The sequence below is a fragment of the Ranitomeya variabilis genome, chromosome 5, assembly GCF_051348905.1.
Source record: "Ranitomeya variabilis isolate aRanVar5 chromosome 5, aRanVar5.hap1, whole genome shotgun sequence".
Taxonomy (NCBI): domain Eukaryota; kingdom Metazoa; phylum Chordata; class Amphibia; order Anura; family Dendrobatidae; genus Ranitomeya; species Ranitomeya variabilis.
In genome coordinates this window covers 88,352,085-88,367,514 of record NC_135236.1, presented here as the reverse complement: position 1 = coordinate 88,367,514, position 15,430 = coordinate 88,352,085, and the positions used below count along the sequence as shown (strand labels likewise).

The 15,430-nt window shown below is 48.7% G+C and overlaps 1 protein-coding gene across 1 annotated transcript; it reads left to right on the top strand.

Annotated features, from left to right (window-relative positions):
• Positions 1-1,014: 1,014 nt before the first annotated feature.
• COX5B (cytochrome c oxidase subunit 5B) lies at positions 1,015-8,334 on the top strand. Its single transcript, XM_077262877.1, has 4 exons — positions 1,015-1,182; positions 5,513-5,583; positions 7,202-7,301; positions 8,099-8,334. The coding sequence occupies exons 1-4, from the start codon at positions 1,086-1,088 to the stop codon at positions 8,209-8,211; spliced, it is 381 nt and encodes a 126-aa protein (XP_077118992.1). The 5' UTR covers positions 1,015-1,085; the 3' UTR covers positions 8,212-8,334.
• The last annotated feature ends 7,096 nt before the right edge of the window (positions 8,335-15,430 follow it).

The window sequence follows — 15,430 nt, the reverse complement described above, 5'->3', positions numbered from 1 at the left end:
CAGGATGACAGAGTAAATCGGTGTGTTCCTCTCGGATGGGAATGCTCATATAGATGTGTGGGGACCAATGTAACTGTGGGTCTGTGTGGGGTCTGAGAAAGAAACCGACAGGCTCTGTGACGTGTCACCCGGATGTGTGAATGTAGCCTAAAGCTGGCCATAAACATTAGACTTATGTGGGCTAAATCCACCGATATCGACAGGTTGGGCGGACAGTCTAATGTGTATGGGGGGCCATACTCAGACCCTGCGAATGTCGGAAGTGTGAATCCGGCCTAAGAACCCAAGAGTCCCTTAGCTACATGAGGCAGCACTGTGGGTGTAGGGTGGGCTCCATGCAGCGGGAGAGATGGCTGCGCTGTACAGCTGTATCACGATCCCCTTGTCGATTGTTACAGAGGCATCCTAATGGTAGGAAACGGGGGCCGATGGCGACTGAAGATCCCCTCCTGCCATGTTTGTACACCTATGAAGCTGAGCAGGCACATTTCCCCTTATACTGTAATATTGCAGCATTTCAGAATTGTACAAGCGATGGCAGGTGACAGTCCACTAGGACCAATGAAAAACATTGAAAAAATAAGAATATTAATTTCACATCTCCACCATTTTTTCCATGAAAATAATATCCCAGTTGTCTGTACACTGATATCGCTTCACCCCTTGTGTGAGCCGCACTGTCTGCACTGCCGCCTACACTGTACCTCTGGCTGCAGCTCATCACGTGGCCCCCGCCCCCTAGTGGTCAGTACTGGATGCCTCACACAGGGAGCTCTCACAGCATCACGTGACTCGCCCCCCCCAGGGATCTCTAATAGAATCGCCTACATCATCACGTGATACGCTGTCCCTAACGATCTGTTCTGACATTTCGCACATCATACCATGGCCCTCGCCTCCTAGCGGTCTGTACTGGCATTACACACATCATCACGTGATACACTCCATCTGGCAGCCTGTATTCGCGTTTTTGACGTCATGACGTGACACAGTCCTCCTGGCGGCCGCTGCTGGGATTACACCGGATGTGACGCAGGGCTTCCTGGGTTCGTCTTCTGTGTGCGGCCGCCGGTGCAGACTTCATCATGGCTTCAAGGTTACTGTTCCGCAGCGCAGTCCGCGCCTTCACCAGGACCGGCGCTGTGCGGGCGGCTGCCCCGGCCCGGCACATGTCTGCTGGAGGTGAGCGCGTCTGTATGTAATGACTGCCCCAGAATGGCGGGGATTCCAGGAGCACAGACTCCATCCTAGTCTCCTCACTACAGACCGGGCCGGAGAGGGGTAATGAGGGAGCGCGGTCACCGCAGAGAGGAGTAATGAGGGAGGGCGGTCACCGCAGAGAGGAGTAATGAGGGAGGGCGGTCACCGCAGAGAGGGGTAATGAGGGAGAGCGGTCACCGCAGAGAGGGGTAATGAGGGAGCGCGGTCACCGCAGAGAGGGGTAATGAGGGAGAGCGGTCACCGCACAGAGGGGTAATGAGGGAGAGCGGTCACCGCAGAGAGGGGTAATGAGGGAGAGCGGTCACCGCAGAGAGGGGTAATGAGGGAGAGCGGTCACCGCAGAGAGGGGTAATGAGGGAGAGCGGTCACCGCAGAGAGGGGTAATGAGGGAGGGCGGTCACCGCAGAGAGGGGTAATGAGGGAGAGCGGTCACCGCAGAGAGGGGTAATGAGGGAGAGCGGTCACCGCAGAGAGGGGTAATGAGGGAGAGCGGTCACCGCAGAGAGGGGTAATGAGGGAGAGCGGTCACCGCAGAGAGGAGTAATGAGGGAGGGCGGTCACCGCAGAGAGGGGTAATGAGGGAGAGCGGTCACCGCAGAGAGGGGTAATGAGGGAGAGCGGTCACCGCACAGAGGGGTAATGAGGGAGGGCGGTCACCGCAGAGAGGGGTAATGAGGGAGGGCGGTCACCGCAGAGAGGGGTAATGAGGGAGGGCGGTCACCGCAGAGAGGGGTAATGAGGGAGGGCGGTCACCGCAGAGAGGGGTAATGAGGGAGAGCGGTCACCGCAGAGAGGGGTAATGAGGGAGGGCGGTCACCGCAGAGAGGGGTAACGAGGGAGGGCGGTCACCGCAGAGAGGGGTAACGAGGGAGGGCGGTCACCGCAGAGAGGGGTAACGAGGGAGGGCGGTCACCGCAGAGAGGGGTAACGAGGGAGGGCGGTCACCGCAGAGAGGGGTAACGAGGGAGAGCGGTCACCGCAGAGAGGGGTAACGAGGGAGCGCGGTCACCGCAGAGAGGGGTAACGAGGGAGCGCGGTCACCGCAGAGAGGGGTAACGAGGGAGCGCGGTCACCGCAGAGAGGGGTAACGAGGGAGAGCTGTCACCGCAGAGAGGGGTAACGAGAGAGAGCGGTCACCGCAGAGAGGGGTAACGAAGGAGCGCGGTCGCCGCAGAGGGGTAACGAGGGAGCGCGGCCGCCGCAGAGAGGGGGCAACGAGGGAGTGCAGAACACAATAGTCTGAAACACAGTGTTTAGCCTCAATCCCATGATGACACCAGTCCATCTGGTGAAACATGTTGGGAGGCTTTGGACTATGTTTTAATTTCGCCAGTCTGTCATGTTAATAGTGTAAACCCAAGAGGAATGTTTATAGGACACTGAATCTGAATACAAAGAGGTCATCTGATGAAAACAAGTTCTCTCTATTCATGCATGAAGCATGGTTACAAGATAGTTTTCTTCTCATTGTGCGATCTCAGTATTATATATACCAGGAGTGGCCAATTAATTTTCCTGATGGGCCACATGAGACCATGACTGCTGTGGAGGCAAAACCAACAGGCTGAAATATATTCTGCTCAATATTAATATCATATTTTATATTCTATGTATCACTTAACACTGAGCAGAATTAGTTTAGCTGACTCGCTGCTACGTGTTTCTATAGGACTTACTGTAACTTGTATACTTATAGCAGCCAATCAACACCATATAATTCACTGCTTTTTATAAATCCTATGCTCCTGTGGTTCAGCCATTTGTCCCTTAATACAGCTCCTCCCACACACAGTGTGTTGTACGCACAGCCGACCTATACACAGTGTGATGTCCCCATGGTCTGTTCGACCCCCACCATGCAGTGCTATGTCCCCACTGTCCCTTCGACCCACCACCGCGCGGTGCGATGTGCCCACTGTCCCTTCGACCCACAACCGCGTGGTGCGATGTCCCCACGGTCCCTTCGACCCACCACCGCACGGTGCGATGTCCCCACGGTCCCTTCGACCCACCACCGCACGGTGCGATGTCCCCACGGTCCCTTCGACCCACCACCGCATGGTGCGATGTCCCCACGGTCCCTTCGACCCACCACCGCGCGGTGCGATGTCCCCACGGTCCCTTCGACCCACCACCGCGCGGTGCGATGTCCCCACGGTCCCTTCGACCCACCACCGCGCGGTGCGATGTCCCCACGGTCCCTTCGACCCACCACCGCGCGGTGCGATGTCCCCACGGTCCCTTCGACCCACCACCGCGCGGTGCGATGTCCCCACGGTCCCTTCGACCCACCACCGCGCGGTGCGATGTCCCCACGGTCCCTTCGACCCACCACCGCGCGGTGCGATGTCCCCACGGTCCCTTCGACCCACCACCGCGCGGTGCGATGTCCCCACGGTCCCTTCGACCCACCACCGCGCGGTGCGATGTCCCCACGGTCCCTTCGACCCACCACCGCGCGGTGCGATGTCCCCACGGTCCCTTCGACCCACCACCATGCGGTGCGATGTCCCCCCAACATAATTTGAGTGCTCCCCACAGTATGTCTACACATCTACGTACTATAGATATAGAGTTACTGCAAATTGTGTACTACTTATTTGCTTAAAAAAAACAGACCTCAAAATTGCGCCAGCTCTGACAAAATAAATGCCGTGCCGGCAGCGCCGGTAGGAAAGAGATTTGCAGCTCCCCCATCGATCAGCCAGTTCTCCAAATTGATCTGCTTATCACTAACTTAAAGATGTTTTCTGGTCTTAAACTGCAGTCACGGGGGCGGCAGGCTCGTGACCACAAGTATGTGATTTCTATACTTGTGATCACATGCTAGACTGTATCCAGCCTCACTTATTACAAGTATATTGATTGAGGCCGGACACGTGTGGTTGGAGGTGGGTAAATCGCCTGCTGCCGGCACCAGAGGATCCTACCAGTGCACAGTGCGCGGCATGTGAGGACTCCCAAGTCTGCAGTCACTGTAAGGCTAGACAACCCCTTTAAGCCTCAAAATGTTGTGGCAACCAATGTTTTACTAAAATCTAGAGAAAGTACAAGATTCTGTTTATTGGATAATTGATATTAACTCCTTGGTGACATCCACTGTACATGTACTGCACAGGTGACCGCTGTATTATAGCTGTGAACGTTGCAGTGAAATCTTGGCTGCCAATATCAATCGTGATAGCAGCATTTAAGAATTTAGTAATGAGGGGGCTGCTTTAGACACTATTGCCCCTTTTCCCCATCCTGTCCCATTCGCAGGGTGTTCAGAACCGTGTATATATAATTTTTTTTTTTTAATTTATTTTCAGACATTCGGCATCACCACATGTATATATGGTAAATTTCTGATCTAATAAAACTTAAAATTATTTATCCTGTACAGTGAACAGGTCACCTGCCAAAACAATGAAATACAGAGATCAATAAGTTGTACACACCCCAAAATGTTAATTAGAAAAACTTAAAAAAAAAAAAAAAAATCCCTCTCACAACTAAATTGACCAAAAAAAATCCTAAAGATATGGTGACCAAAGCCATAGGGTTTTTTACATTTTTTTTTAATCTCCAATACCATACTGACTTTTTAGACCAAAGTTACCAGGTCATTTTTACTTTGAAGTGAACCTAAAAACAAACAAATCATTGACTGAGTTGCTTTCTTCTTGTTTTTGTTTTCCCCATTTCAGCCTTTTTTTTTTTTTTGTTTAGTTCTCAGTATATTACGTCCTGCAAAAAAACAAGCGCTCATGCCACTACATTACTGGTAAAAAAGAAAATAAAAAACGCAATGGCTTTTGGAATTGGGGGATAGAAGAAAAAACAAAAAAAGACCTTGTCTCCAAGTTGTTAAATTATTCCTTGTCGTAGTAATGTCCCTCCTATAGCTACAGGTTATTGGTGGAAGGTTATGGTTGCCTCCATGTCCTGGTTTTGGACTTCGTGTTTGTCATTTTGATGGGAAGAAAAGTGGCAAATCTCCGTGAATCAGCAGCTGAGACTGATGCCTTTGTGAGCGCCGCTGCATTTCTAGTTCCTTCTCTGTGTAAGGACTGATGCACTGTCTGTACAGCGGCACACGGCGTCTGGAGCGTCATAGCGCGGAGCCACAGTGACCACACTCTCAGCTGTATTTTATTATGGGGTTATTCTCACTAGAAGGAATGGCTCTGGCCTTCAGATGTAGGAGCTTAGTAATGTCTTACCCTGGAGCCCTCCTGTTCACGTATGACGGGCAGGTCATACAGCGATCATCCTACCACGTCACAGCTCTGGTTCTCTGTGTCTGCAGGTATTCCCACCGATGAAGAACAAGCCACCGGGCTGGAGAGAGAAATCATGATGGCACTAAAGCATGGTGAAGTAAGTAAGAAGAGATGACTTGATAAGTGCAGAGAGAATATTTGGGAGGTTGTTCTGTAAGGCTAGGACTATATGCAGACCACTACCCTGAAGTATGGGGATTCCTATAATGGTTGTGTTGCCCCTCAAACCGCATCTGTACGATGGTCTTCCACAATATATATGCCGGTGCTACATGAAACGCCTCAGGCCGAATGCAGATGACATAGTTACACCTATGGCGCTTTTGCAAAAGGGCAGTCGTATGGGAGCAGTGGTATCTTCTTAAAGAAGTGGACCCATATAAAAAAGGATCATTGGCCCAGACCATCACTGACCAGAGAATGGGTCTCCTGTTAAAAAAAAAAAAAAAAAAAAAATATATATATATATATATATTTCCTTACCCTCCTGTCATTTGATCTTTGTTAGTGACATCACAGCTACAGTATGTCTCATGTCCACTTCATCAGCTTGACTGCTAAGCCCAATGATTGTCTGCAGCGGTCACTTGAGGAGAAAAGACCATGGACAATAAAACTGATTGTGATTTATTTTATTTTTTTAATTTCATGCTTATGGGGTGGAAAAAAAAAATGAAACAGAATAAAACCTTTAATTGTGTAGGATGAAATTGTAGAGGGTCTGGCAGCACTTAAGTTGCCCAGTCACTCTGATCTTAAGGTACCTTCACACGAAGCGACGCTGCAGCGATAGCGACAACGATGTCGATCGCTGCAGCGTCGCTGTTTGGTCGCTGGAGAGCTGTCACACAGACCGCTCTCCAGCGATCAACTATGCCGAGGTCCCCTGGTAACCAGGGTAAACATCGGGTAACTAAGCGCAGGGCCGCGCTTAGTAACCCGATGTTTACCCTGGTTACCAGCGTAAAATCTAAAAAAAACAAACAGCACATACTTACATTCACGTCCCCCTGCGTCCACTTCCTGACTGACTGAGCGCCGTACAGTGAGAGCAGAGCGGTGACGTCACCGCTGTGCTGCTTTCACTTTCACTTTGCGGCGCTGAGTCAGAGGAGGAAGCAGACTGCAGGGGACGCAATGTGAGTATGTGCTGTTTGTTTTTTTTACATTTTACGCTAGTAACCAGGGTAAACATCGGGTAACTAAGCGCGGCCCTGCGCTTAGTAACCCGATGTTTACCCTGGTTACCAGTGTAAAATATCACTGGTATCGTTGCTTTTGCTTTCAAACACAACGATACACAGCGATCGGACGACCAAATAAAGTTCTGGACTTTATTCAGCGACCAGCGACATCACAGCAGGATCCTGATCGCTGCTGCGTGTCAAACGAAACGATATCGCTAGCGAGGACGCTGCAACGTCACGGATTGCTAGCGATATCGTTATAATGTCGTTTCGTGTGAAGGTACCTTTAATGATCAAATGATCTTAATCCCGTTGCGAACTATAGGGGGCGCAAGGTTCTTATTTTTACTGTTAATGTGAGTGGTTGTCATTTTAGTAGGTAAAGTGGCCATCGCAGAAGTATGAACTCTACAATATCAAGGACTGGGGTTCTGCCATTATAACCCTTCATGGTGGGACACGGGAGTCTTTTCCTTATCACCGTGCTGGGCTTATACCGGGATTCACTACAGTGTTCTGTTCCTCCAGGATCCCTACAATGTGCTGCAGCCCAAGCATTACAAAGGAACCAAGGAGGATCCTCACATCGTCCCCTCGCTGCAAAACCAGAGGATCGTGGGCTGCATCTGTAAGTCTTAGATTTCTCATATTCATTTCTTTGTGGCCCAGATATAAAATAAGATGCAGACGTGGAAAGCTGATTGTGTATTGTAGAGGGCGGGAGACAACTACATGCTACCTCTTACAATGATTGCTCTCTGCATCTTGTCCTGGTATATGGTACACTTATTGCCTCTGGGAAGACATACTCTACTTTATCTGCACAATCTTAGTATGTACCCCATGGGTAAGCTGATCTATGGGGGTCCACTGGTAAAACAGCCTAGGCATTCACAATGTTTCCGAAGTATTGCGGGATGTGTTTTAATAAAGGAGGTTTCCAGAAATGAGCAAAAAGATTTTCAGAACCCGGGTGCAACACCTCATCAGCAGTCCGTGGCCAGAGCACTGCGATTCCCCTATTTTTTGCCCGGCACGATGCACACATGATGTTGTCTCAGGCTTTGTAATCAGAAGCTCCAAAGATGCCGGTAGGAGGAGGCTCACAAGACCCTGATCAAGGTCTGCTGAAGAGGACGAGGGTCCTGTGAATGTTTTTGCTCTACTCCAAGCTCTTCTCTCAGTAAAGGGGGCTTCTAGAGGATGAACATCCCTTTTCAAGTTAGCTTGCCCTAGTAGTACATAGGGGACAGTCAGGAATGACCTAGCAGGGGCACTAACCTGAGGGGGGGCACAGTTACAGTGCCTTTCCATTGCTCTATGGACACATCTGTGGATGGTCCTGGTTCCGGGTCACTGTTCTGTTCGGTTGTGTTCAGTACAGCTGTCCGCTCTCATCCTAATGTCTGTCATTTCCACCCGCAGGTGAGGAGGACAACACCGCTGTCATCTGGTTCTGGCTGCACAAGGGAGAGGCTCAGCGCTGCCCGTCTTGTGGCGCCCATTACAAGCTTGTACCTCATGAGCACCACCACTAGTGGACACAGAGGCCTCACGTCTTACTTGTTGCTAGTTTGTGTTTTACCTGAACTCCAGTTTACATTGTATGTTACTCCTGTATGACTCGGGACCAGTACTATAAAAATACATGCACCCATGTACTTCTTGTGTCCCGTTTGTTTGTCGCACGCACCTAGGACAGTTGTGCACTAGACCTGGTGCAACAATCGTGTCATCCCCATGGCGGTATGTCCTAGGTATTATTCCCACACATGTAATCCTATGGGTGCATCCGCATGTAGGGTGTGAGCATGTACAAACTTGGCCGAGTAGATGAGATACAAAAACTCTGATCTCTCTGTGTGCAGAGTTTTATTGTGGATTTCACACTTTGCAATTTGAAATCGAGCAGATCCAGGATCTGTGTTCAGAGTATCAGTGCCCCTTACTCTGTGCAATGTCAGTGAGTCAGGAATAATCTCCTGAGGTCATTTTACTGCAGAATTTACTACTTGGTGACACATACGGCATCGCTCCTTTTATGTATGGCCGTATTCAAAATCTTAGGTATTATTATATTAGATCAGTGAGACCAAAGGTTTGATTTTCAGCCATGTACTTTAGGCGCCATCCTCAGTGCTCTTGGGAACTCATTTGGATATGAATCTAAAGACCATTTTTTCTAATTTGCAACCATGTACCTGAGACACATTAATAAAAACACGAATTCTTGTGCATCATGTTAGGTGTCCTCCATTTGTGGTTGCAAAACTGGATCAAACTAGGTTGTATGGCCTGGAAGGTGAGCACATATATGAGGAACTAGAGGGGTGGTGCGGTGTGTGCCCTGAAATATTGGGCCCTGCGCCCCCCCTATCATACAGCCGCTTCATTTAACAGCACCATAATAGTGGGAATTAACCCCCTCCCTGCTGCCCCTCCATGTGCAGACTGAGAGCCCGCTCAGTTATATAAAGCCCCAGTGAACATTAAAATGACTGCCTTGTGGTTCTCATTATCTGCCAATCTCGTGGCCTCTTTGGAGTACAGTCCAATACTATACAGGACCTGAAGTTAGAGTTCGGTTTATCTACAACTACCGTATATACTCGAGTATAAGCCGAGATTTTCAGCCCAAATTTTTGCGCTGAAAGTGCCCCTCTCGGCTTATACTCGAGTCATGATCGGTGGTGGGGTCGGCGGGTGAGCACTGTCATATACTCACCTAGTTCCTGGCGCTCCCCCTGTCCGTCCCACGGTCTCCGGGTGCCGCAGCCTCTTCCCCTGAGCGGTCACGTGGGACCGCTCATTAGAGAAATGAATAGGCTGCTCCACCCCCCATAGGGGCGGAGCCGCATAATTCATTTCTCTAATGACTGTGCCGGTGACCGCTGATAGAGGAAGAGGCTGCGGCACCGAAGAACAGCTGTCCGGGGGAAGGAGCGGGACGCCGGGAGCAGGTAAGTATGTCATATTCACCTGTCCTCGTTCCACACGCTGGGCGCCGCGCCATCTTCCCGGCGTCTCTCCGCTCTGACTGTTCAGGCAGAGGGCGCGATGACGCATATAGTGTGCGCGCCGCCCTCTGCCTGATCAGTCAGTGCGGAGGGACGCCGAGACGGGACGTGAGGAGCTGCAAGCAAGAGAGGTGAGTATGTGTTTTTTTTTTTTTTATTGCAGCAGCAGCTATGGGGCAATAATGGACGGTGCAGAGCACTATATGGCACAGCTATGGGGCAATAATGGTGCAGAGCACTATATGGCACAGCTATGGGGCAACGGTGCAGAGCACTATATGGCACAGCTATGGGGCAACGGTGCAGAGCACTATATGGCACAGCTATGGGGCAATGGTGCAGAGCACTATATGGCACAGCTATGGGGCAACGGTGCAGAGCACTATATGGCACAGCTATGGGGCAACGGTGCAGAGCACTATATGGCACAGCTATGGGGCAACGGTGCAGAGCACTATATGGCACAGCTATGGGGCAATGGTGCAGAGCACTATATGGCACAGCTATGGGGCAACGGTGCAGAGCACTATATGGCACAGCTATGGGGCAACAGTGCAGAGCACTATATGGCACAGCTGTGGGGCAACGGTGCAGAGCACTATATGGCACAGCTATGGGGCAACGGTGCAGAGCACTATATGGCACAGCTGTGGGGCAACGGTGCAGAGCACTATATGGCACAGCTGTGGGGCAATGGTGCAGAGCACTATATGGCACAGCTGTGGGGCAACGGTGCAGAGCACTATATGGCACAGCTATGGGGCAATGGTGCAGAGCACTATATGGCACAGCTATGGGGCAACGGTGCAGAGCACTATATGGCACAGCTATGGGGCAATGGTGCAGAGCACTATATGGCACAGCTATGGGGCAACGGTGCAGCGCATTATATATATGGCACAGCTATGGGGCAACGGTGCAGAGCATTGTATATATGGCACAGCTTTATGTGGAGTATCTATGGGGCAATGGTGCAGAGCATTGTATATATGGCACAGCTTTATGTGGAGCATCTATGGGGCCATAATGAACGGTATGGAGTATCTATTTTTAATTTTGAAATTCACCGGTACCTGCTGCATTTTCCACCCTAGGCTTATACTCGAGTCAATAAGTTTTCCCAGTTTTTTGTGGCAAAATTAGGGGGGTCGGCTTATACTCGGGTCGGCTTATACTCGAGTATATACGGTATATTTGTGATTACTCTGTGGAGTTCTTTTGCCTGCCTACCATGCAGCACTCTAAGGGAGCAGGGGCTGCAGATATACTAAGGAAATTCGCCAAAGATGATTCCTCTGATAAAGTGCGCACTCTCAGAAATAATCCTGCACCTGCCCAGCGTAAGGGCCGTCCTTCTGATAGTAATGAGGAAGGAGAACAAGACGAACTGACTCTTAAACAAGCATCCGAGCAGTTAATGCAGGCTATCTCCCTCACTAGATCTTCTCTTACGGAGAAAATAGAGGATGTGCATACTGAAGTGGGTCGTTTGCGACATGACATGCAAGCTATGAGAGGGCGTATTTCGGAGGTTGAAACCAGAGTGTCTCATATAGAAGATACTATCATTCCTATGGAGGCTAAACTGACAAAAGCTGCTGGCTCCGTAAACGCTTGGAAACAAAAGTCTGATGATTTGGAAAACGGACTGCGTCGCAACAATATTCGAATTATCGGTCTCCCGGAGCGTTCAGAGGGTTAGCAACCTGAGCAATTCCTGGAAGACTGGCTTAAGCCTACCCTGGGGGACGGATTCTCCTCAACGTTCTCGGTGGAAAGGGCCCATAGGGTCCCAACGAGACCTCTTCCCCCTGGAACTCCGCCTCGACCTTTTCTGGCACGCCTCCTTAATTGCGGAGATAGAGATGCTATTCTTCATTTGGCACGGCAGAAGGGCCCCATCAAATTCAATAATGCTACCATATCGATTTTTCCAGACTTCTCCATGGAACTCCAAAAGCAGCGAGCACGATTTATGGAAGTCAAGAAACGACTCGGAGACAAGAATATCATCTATTCCATGCTCTATCCAGCCTGGCTCCGCATTGTCCATGACGGATACTCTTTATTTTTTACAGACCCAGCAGAGGTAGCCGAATGGCTGCGGTCTCACAAGGGGTCCAATGTGAAAAATTTCTAATTTGGGATCTTTATCTAACGGCAATATATAAATATAAATAGAGCGCTCCGCATGGGTGCGAAAGATGTCAACAATACCGGACACTGAATTCAGTGAGGGTATCCCCTTTTCTATTTGACTGTAGGAGTGTGGAAACATACTCCTCCATTGTTCAAGTTTTGTTGGATTTGGTTTTATGCACTAGTTTTGATTGTATACGGTTACCGCCAATACTAATTTTTTGCTCTGTGAGGTGTCTCTGAATCACGCCCGAATAACGTTGATATATATTACTTTTCCTTTTATATATAAATATGGGATCTGAAATTATATGTATGACCTGGAACATACGGGGTATTAAAACTCCTCGGAAGAAAATCAAGGTATTTTCACAGATCAAAAAACACAATCCTCATATTGTGGCATTGGTGGAGACACACCTGACTAGAGATGCGGTTCGATGTATACAAAAGCCGTGGGTACAGTGGTCTCTCCATGCATTTCATACTAGCTACTCAAGGGGGTTTCTTTGTTGATACACAGGGGGGTTAGATGGGAGGCTAGAGAAGCATGGCGAGATCCTGAGGGCCGTTTTGTCTTTGTACATGCATTTCTTAATTCGTGTGAATGTGATATTGTGTGTTTATAACCCTCCCCCCACTAATATATCGGTTCTCCGTATGGCACTGGGTTTCTCCTTAAAATATCCAGATGCTAATGTTATTTGTATGGGTGACTTTAACCTAGTCATGGACCATTCCATGGACAGAGTGAGATTGGATAGCACAGTATACGGGGAGTCTTTGCCTCAGCCCCCTTCCCAGCTGGCACTGTTTATGGATGGCAGCGGTTGGTTGGACTTGTGGAGAATGAGTCCCCCGGAGGTTAGGGGGTATACTTGCCACTCATCTACTAAACAATCTTTATCTCGCATAGACTATATATTTGGATCTAGTGGTGTGGCATTGCGGGTGGATAGTGTTGAGCATGGCAACAGAGGGATTTCAGACCACAGTCCAGTAATTCTTAAACTTAAATATGGGCAGTCCAATAACAATAGATCCTGGAAATTAAACCCTTTCTGGTTGAAATTAATAGATTCTAGCGATAGGACAATCGAACAGTTAAATTTTTAACACATCCGGAACCCCAGAATCTTGGTTTATTTTGGGATACCCTAAAGGCATATTTAAGGGGGTGCCTGTCCTCTACAATCGCCTACATCAAAAGGGTGACGGCGAGGGAGGAGGATGAGATAGAGCAACGATTAAAGGATTCAGAGGCTACATATATAGCAGATCAGACCAGCAGTAACAGGGCGGAATGGCTTACTTCCCAGAGGTTGTATACCCAACATATAGATGTTAAATCGAAACTAGGTTGTATGAAGCAGTGTTGGATAAGTTGCTGCTGATATAGGAGGTTTTAAAGAGGGTGTCCAGGACTTGTTTTTAGGACCATAGTGGAAAAAAAAAACAGGCAGGTAGTTACTGACACAGACAACCTGTCCTCAGAGTCACAGACAGCACCTGCTGGTGATACAGCTGCTCTACATCAGCAGAGCTCCTCTTCTCAGCTGCTCCGTTGTCAATGCATGACTTCTGACATCGCACTGATTGACAGCCGACTTCCCACAGTTAGGCCGAGGGCAGCCTGCTGTCAATCAGCATGAAGTTGGCAGTCACGTCCCATCAACAGCAGACTGGAAACAAAGCTTCTGCTCTGATGATGGCGTCAGCAGAGCCACTGAATCGCCGGCAAGAGCAGTCCGTGATAGTCAGCATTATCTACACCAGGCATTACAGGTTGGCAGTTAGCAACTACCTGCCTGTTAGTTCTTATGCAAATTGTCTCTTCAGAGAGGAAGAGGACTAGAACTTCTAGTGCCACCTATAGGAAGTAGCAATACTACACGTCCATGTCAAGCCTTGTCACATTACATAGGATAAGTCATGAAGTCATGTGACAAGGATCGTTAAAGGATGACATTGACTTTTATTAGTTCTTAGGCACATTGTTAAATAAAAAAAAAAAAAGCTCTGGATAACACCTTGATGGACTATTTGCAACTCCATAAAGTGATGATGTATTGCTGGGATATGAGTGGTGGAGGTCTTACCTCTGAGACCTTTGCTGATACTGAGTATAAAGATGAAGGGAACTGCAGCACAACCCCATGTGAATGCGAGGAAGGAACCAGAGGAAACGAAAGAAAAACCGGGGAGAAGATACTAACTTCACAAATTCGATTCACAACAAATCGATGCATTATGAATTGAAAGTATTCTTACTGCAGCACATTACAGACCTTATCACTGTCCCCATTGGGGCTCACAATCTACATTCCCCTATCAGTATGTCTTTGGAGTGTGGGAGGAAACAGGAGAACATACAATCTCCTTGTAGATATCCTTGGTGGGATTTGAACCCAGGACCCCAGCGCTACAAGCTTACAGCGCTAACTACTTGAGCCACCATTGTGGCACTAAATCGGTGCTTTGGTTCCTTCATTTCCAGGGTCAGTAGGGTTACACAGTTTAAATTCTTCCCTAGTAGCAATACCTCCATATTTTTGGCCTCTGAGTGAGCACACGTACAGATTATCGGGCACGTTCCACATTTGTACCTGGATTTTATTATACCCAACATAGCTGTAATGAAGCTAAAGTTTTATGTGAAACATAGAACTGGCAGCAAGATACATGACTCTGGAGGGTGATAGACACCGCTTGTATATCTGGGTCAACGAGAACTCGCAACCTTCAGGCCGGCGCTCAACATGCTACAGGCCGCATCTGTGAACTATGTCCTTACAATAGAAGAAGGTAGCGCTCACCATAGATGTTTTTATCACACACTGTCTGATTCCATAGATATATGGAGTGGTTAGTGGAGGATTGTGGACGCAGGTTCTCCGCGCACAACCCACACTGACCGTGTCACATGTCTACTGCAGAGGACTGAGTGATCCCAGATCTAGGGTGAATGCTACTTAATAGTTGAGTAGGAGAAATATGTGCACTTTAGGTTTATAACCTCTATCTGCCAAAGAGTTAATTATAAATATTGTAAGGATTGGGCATGTGGTTGGAAAACTTAACTCCAGGGGATCCTGGTAATCCCTAATGTGTGGGAAGGCTATGAAGTCAGACGCTGCACACAGGTCCTGTAGTGGGAGGAATATTACTGAGAGAATGAATTATTGATATGGAAACCAGAGAGAAGACGAGCGTGTTACATATCATTAAAGTGTGCTTCCTAGAGTTCTAGGTCTGTGCCGTGGGTGTCTTAAAAAAACAAACCTGCATTTATTAAGACGTTCCATCTTCCACTTCTATTCTTCAGTCACGCGCAACAACCTGAAAGGTGCAGCCATGGTAAACTGCGCAGCTCCAGCCGTATACACAGTTGGCCAAGTAGTCACAAACGTTTGGGCACCAATGTAAACACTTGCAAGCACTCATTATGTGTAGATATTAATATAAGCCTGACCGTCCTTTCCAAACAGAATACTGGTCTGAACAGATGCATACTAAGAGCAGCCATCTCCATAGTGATGAGCAAGTATACTTGTTGCTTGGGTTTTCCCGGGCACGCCCAAGTGGTCTCCTGAGTATGTGT